General features: G+C 51.4%; 1 protein-coding gene across 1 annotated transcript; it reads left to right on the plus strand.

Annotated features, from left to right (window-relative positions):
* The first annotated feature begins 506 nt into the window (after nucleotides 1-506).
* On the plus strand, nucleotides 507-3,162 carry LOC123171493 (cyclin-B1-5). Its single transcript, XM_044588971.1, has 9 exons — nucleotides 507-742; nucleotides 1,007-1,115; nucleotides 1,213-1,303; nucleotides 1,390-1,608; nucleotides 1,712-1,810; nucleotides 1,889-2,137; nucleotides 2,245-2,403; nucleotides 2,526-2,704; nucleotides 2,788-3,162. Exons 1-9 carry the CDS (start codon nucleotides 682-684, stop codon nucleotides 2,930-2,932), a joined length of 1,311 nt encoding a protein of 436 aa, XP_044444906.1. The 5' UTR covers nucleotides 507-681; the 3' UTR covers nucleotides 2,933-3,162.
* Nucleotides 3,163-5,782: the final 2,620 nt, after the last annotated feature.

Genomic DNA, 5,782 nt, shown 5'->3' on the forward strand with positions numbered 1-5,782 from the left:
TAGATTTTTTTGCCAGTTTGCACGAATTCGGACAGTTGACAGATATATGCGGCATTAGATGGTGAAAATAGTCCAGACACCATGGTCCAGACGGTGTGCGGCACGGCCTTGGAGAGCAAATTTGGTGCACTAGTGCACAACAAAAGTGTCACCAGGACAGGGAAGAAAACCAGCAGCACTCTGTTTTAGGCTTCCACAGCACGAGACGCGTAGAGCGAGTTTTCCTTTCCTTTCCTTTCCGGAGAAGGATTCAAACCGAATCCTCCGCCGCCACCGATACCCATACGAACGAACACAGCCAAAAAATTACTGCCATGCTACGTATGCCATCCTCGGATCCACCCACCGGTAAAAACTTTCCATGAACGGTAGCCCCCAACGGCTAGTTCCCGTGCCCGGAGTCCCGATCGATCCCAGCCGTCGGATCTGCCGACCGTTGGAGGCCGGTCCGAAATAAAGCCCCAGCCTCCTCCTGCCCCGTCCTCCACACCAGCCCCCGCCCCTCCCCGCCCCTCCCCGCCCCCCTCCAATACAATCCCCCAACCCCGACCCGACGAGCGCCGCCGCCGCAGGGACGAATCGGAGGTCGCCGATCCGCCCTGTTCCGCTCGGGAGCTCGCCGGAGGAGTCGCACCTCCCGGTTCTCGAGGTCTTTGAACGGAGCCGGAACAAGCGCGACCCATGGCGACCAGGCACAACCAGCAGAACGCGGCTGCCGCTCCGCAGCCGGCGGCCAACAGAGGTGAGCCATCCGCCCCCCCGCCCGACGAACCTTTCTTTCTCGCCGCGCCGCATCGGGAACGACTCCTGCACCGCTAGGTTTCTTGCGGCTTGTTTCGTTCAAGTTCTTGATCTGTTCGTCTCGCGAGTCTGATCCGCCAAGATCGGATTTTTAGTTGTGTTTACAACCAGCGCAGTCTGATGCGTGCGAGTTTCTTGCCCGATCCGTGTGTCAAACAAGCGATTCCTTGATCTTTGACTCATGTCTCTCTTTCGTGATGTCCAGGTGCCGCAGGGAAGCAGAAGGGCGCCGCCGCCGGCCGCCCCGCTGCGGGAGGAAACAGGCGGGCCCTCGGGGACATCGGCAACGTCGTCCACGCCCACGTCCTCGACGGGTAAGAAGATCAATCAGCGGAATGATCGAATCAAGTCCTGCTTTTCTTTTTTCCGTTCTTTCTCCTGAACTGAAACCGTTCTTGCTCGCTGCAACAGCAAGATCCAGCTGCCGGCGGGGATCAATCGCCCGATCACCCGGAGCTTCGGCGCTCAGCTCCTGAAGAAGGCCCAGGCCGAGCCATCTAAGGTACGGACACCAGCCGAGCCCCCTTTCCAAAGCAATTTCTTGATGATGGATTCTAATGTAAATCGATTTCTTGTGGTGGTTTGCAGAACGGCGTCGCTGTTCCTCCAGCAGCGCGGGCCGCCCCGAAGCCGGTGGCCAAGAAGGTCCCTGTCAAGCCCGCCGCCGTCCCTCGCCCTGAGCCGGCGGCCGCCAAGATCGTCACCGGCTCCGACGAAACCAGGAAGCCATCAGAGGTGTCTGCCCCCAAGACCTCGAGGAAGAAGGTCGTCCACACCCTCACGACCGTGCTCAACCATCGGTCCAAGGTGAGCGACCCGGGCCATCCAACCAACACCTCTCTCTGTCTCTGTTCTTACTGCCCATCCCAGTAGTGCCTTAACTCTGCTCGCGTGTTCTTGTGAATGGCAGGAGGCCTCAATCGACGATATTGACAAGCTCGACGGCGACAACGAGCTCGCCGTCGTCGACTACATCGACGACATCTACAAATACTACAAGGAGGCACAGGTATAACCACGAACCTTCCCCCTCTTCAGGATTGCTGCAGGCAACTGTTCTGACGATGTTCACCAATCTGTGTTGCAGCACGAGTGGCGGCCGATAGATTACATGGGCAGCCAGACTGAGGTCAACCCCAAGATGAGGGCTATCCTGACAGATTGGCTAGTGGAAGTCACCCACAAGTTCGAGCTCATGCCCGAGAGCATGTACCTGACGATCTACGTGATCGATCGCTTCCTGTCCCTGCAGGCGGTGCCCCGGCGGGAGCTGCAGCTCGTCGGCATCGCGGCCATGCTCATCGCCTGCAAGTACGAGGAGATCTGGGCGCCGGAGGTATGGCCAGACACTTTCTCTCACCCCCTTTGCATCCATCGATCGCTGCCTCAGTCTGTTCATGTCTCTCTGTGAACGAACTCTGAATCTGAAGTGTCTGTCTGCAGGTAAATGACTTCATATCCATCGCCGATAACTCCTACTCGAGGCAGCAGATCCTGTCAATGGAGAAGAATATCCTGAACAGCATGGCGTGGAACCTCACCGTCCCCACCCCGTACGTCTTCCTGGTCCGGTTCGCCAAGGCCGCCGGGAGCGACAAGGAGGTAAAAAGATTGAAAGAACCAACTGCATTTTGATTCTGAATCTCTGAAGTTGCATGTCAGTGCCATGGAATTTGCGTCGTATGCTGAATTTCGTTTCCTCTTGTTCTTGTGAATGAACGCAGCTCGAAAACATGATCTTCTTCTTCGCCGAGTTGGCGCTCATGGAGTACGGCCTGGTCACCGTGCGCCCCTCGCTGGTGGCAGCTTCTGCGGTGTACGCTGCCCGGTGCACGCTGAAAAGAAGCCCCATCTGGACGGAAACCCTCAAGCACCACACCGGATTCTCCGAACCGCAGCTCCTGTGAGTGATCCATTCTGTCTGTCTGTTGTACCTGCCTGATCAACTTTGCTGAATGGAAATTCCATCTGTTTGTTGGTTTTCAGGGAGCCTGCAAAGATGCTGGTCATGGCACACGCAGCTGCTCCGGACAGCAAGCTCAAGGCCATCTACAAGAAGTACTCCTGTGAGCAGTACGGGCGTGTGTCCCTGCGCGCCCCAGCAGTGGCCGCTCCTCAGCGCCAGGCCTAGTCGGCTTTAGGAACTGCTGCTCGGCTTTCGATCTTGAAAGCTTGATTACTTACTGTGTTACTGTCTGATATGATACACCAGGGTGTAAACAACTATATGAGTTCATTCATTTCATATGTTTTAGCGACTTGCTTGGCTTTCGAAAGAGAGCTGGGTTTACTTACTCTGAGTGTAACAACAACAATTCATACTAGTTTGAATCGAATTCAAAGTGTTCTTTTTTACAGTTCTCTCGGTGGTCTTGGTTCAGTTTGTGTTTGTTACAGTTATCCAGTTTTTACTTTTGTTTGCCTTCCACTGTTTGGATGGAGCACTTGCCTGATTTTGTACTTAATCTCGTTGCAAGTGATTCTGCTGCACCTGTTGGAAGACATGATTTTCCTCGTCAAAAAAAGTGCAGGAACATTAGGTACAAAAAACTGTTTTCCCAATCTCAAGAGTGAACAGAAATTGAACTGTTTTCCCAATCTCAAGAGTGAACAAATTGCCTCCATGGCAAGAGCCTGTAGCTAGAAGAAAACTGTCTCCATGGAAACGCAGCTCAAATTTTCTCATTGGATCAGTCTACCAGGTCAGGAAAAAAAGAGAGCAAAGAGGACAGATTCTTTCCAGGAGAAAATTGAGTTCATTGCTAAATTCTCAAGTTTATTTCGCAGTCCCTTAACACATTTAGTTATTATGACCTGACTCGAACCAACTAAAATATCGGGGCCAACGAGTTGTGCAGCTGTTTTGACCTCCTGTCGACGAAACTCGCTATGGCTCCTTCGGATGAGCACTCTGGGGCATGCAACCCGGACGATCTAGATGATTTTTTTGGGCAACTTGATCTGGCGAAGGAAGAATTCGATGATCTTAATCGACGAGGAAGACCGAGCTCAATGAGCGAGTGTTCTTCCGCAAGATGAGGGACGTCTGGAATCCCATACAGGAGGTGCGTCCCGACTGGTTGGCGCCAATCTCTTTTTATAAAGCCACCAGGCTACAAACAAAGGTTCAAACATCCCAAACAAACAGCCAACCACAAAAGTTCAACAATTAAACATTACAGACTGCCACAACTTGCGACGACTCTGATCTATCTCTTTCCCAAGGAGGGGAGGGGGGGGGGGGGGGGGGGGCACCATTCTACCATTTGCACAAATAGATCTGAGCCGAGTGATGAATGTTGGAATATTGTTGTATTGAGATAGGACTAGTGTTTAACTTGTAATCCTCTCCTTCTGTACCGACCTTCTCCTGTTACTTCACGATCGATCTCTCGATCATCAGACTTGTAAGCCACGACATCCCTAATATAAATACAATCGGGGCCCGAGAAAAGGGTTTAACGCTTCCCATAATATTTACATGGTAATCAGAGCATCTTCTTCCTAGATCGAGAAGAGATCGCATCTAGTCTTCCCCAAAACCTCGCCTCGCCAGACCTCGCTATGACTTCGGCCTCCACCCAATCCAGCACCATGAGTGCGCTCACCACCTCCCTCGCCTCCACATCCCCCTTCGTCCCTTGGATCACCACCGCAGGAGAAGCTCACGAGGAACAATTTCCTCATGTGGAAAGCCATCGTGCTGCCACAAATCAAGGGCGCCCAGATGGCGCACCACCTCGATCCAACGAGCCAAGCGCCGCCGGAAACTCTCACCATCACCAAGGCTGGGAAGGAGGAACAGATTGCAAACTTCGCAAGGTATCTCTGGTACACTCAATATATGGCTCACAACAATCTTGCACTCAAAGAACCAGGATCATTCAGTAACCTCCAGGCTTGTCTTGACAATAAAACTAGGTTGAAGAGCCCCAAATCATGAAAACCAAGCCCGCACATATGTTTGGGAGTGGTCCTAACATCCCATGCAACCCAAGCTGGTTTGCGCTTCCCTCTTTTGCTTCCCCACCAGAACTGACGAATAATTGTTGTGACATTCTCGCAAAGTCCCCTTGGCAGCCTGAAACATGACATGGAATACACTAGTATTGTTTGAGCGACTGATTTTATAAGAACCTCCTTACCCGCAGCCGATAAAAGTTTCTCCATCCATCCCTTCAGCTTTTCCCATACTCTGTCCCTCAAGTACTTGAAGATACCATTTTTAGAGTGGCCCACATCTGTTGGCATACTCAAATAGCATTCATTAAGGGACTCGTTCTGAACAAGCAGAATATTCTTCACTCCTCCCCTTAATACCTATGGACACCCCTTACTGAAGAAGATATAGACTTGTCAGTATTAATCCTCTGACCGGAAGCATTGCAATAGTTATTCAGTAGGTATGAAACCTCCTCTGCACCCTCCATACTAGCCTTGAAAAGCGACAGGGTGTCATCTGCAAATAAAAGGTGGTTAACGGCTGGCGCCGTGGGAGCCACCTTAATACCTGTCAACGTAGATGACTGAGAACTGGATTTCAGGAGGCACAAAAGACCCTCTGCTGTGATCAAGAAAAGGTAAGGGGAGATAGGATCTCCCTGCCGAATCCCTCTGGTTGGATAGAAACGCTCAAGTCTATCACCGTTGAACATGACTGAAAACGAAATAGATGAAACCATGGCCATAACCGTGTCAATCCAATTGGGAGCGAAACCCAACTTCTCCCTTAGGTACGACCACTCCAGCCTATCATAAGCTTTCATCATAGCCAGCTTCAAAGCATAGTAACTATTACTCTTCGATCTGTGCCTCTTCATAAAATGTAAACATTCATATGCACAAATAATGTTGTCCGTTATCAGTCTGCCTGGCACAAAGGCTGATTGCTCCTTTGAGATAATGTGTGGGAGCACAAGCTTAAGTCTGTTCGCAATTACTTTGGAGGCAATCTTATATAGCACATTGCATAAACTTATTG

This window comes from Triticum aestivum, chromosome 1D (genome assembly GCF_018294505.1).
Source record: "Triticum aestivum cultivar Chinese Spring chromosome 1D, IWGSC CS RefSeq v2.1, whole genome shotgun sequence".
Classification (NCBI taxonomy): domain Eukaryota; kingdom Viridiplantae; phylum Streptophyta; class Magnoliopsida; order Poales; family Poaceae; genus Triticum; species Triticum aestivum.

Coding starts and splice junctions, on each gene's coding strand:
- LOC123171493 (XM_044588971.1), top strand. CDS start 682: ATGGCGACCAGGCACAACCAGCAGAACGCGGCTGCCGCTCCGCAGCCG. Junction 1,811..1,888: donor AATACTACAAGGAGGCACAG/GTATAACCACGA, acceptor TCTGTGTTGCAG/CACGAGTGGCGGCCGATAGA. Junction 2,705..2,787: donor TTCTCCGAACCGCAGCTCCT/GTGAGTGATCCA, acceptor GTTGGTTTTCAG/GGAGCCTGCAAAGATGCTGG.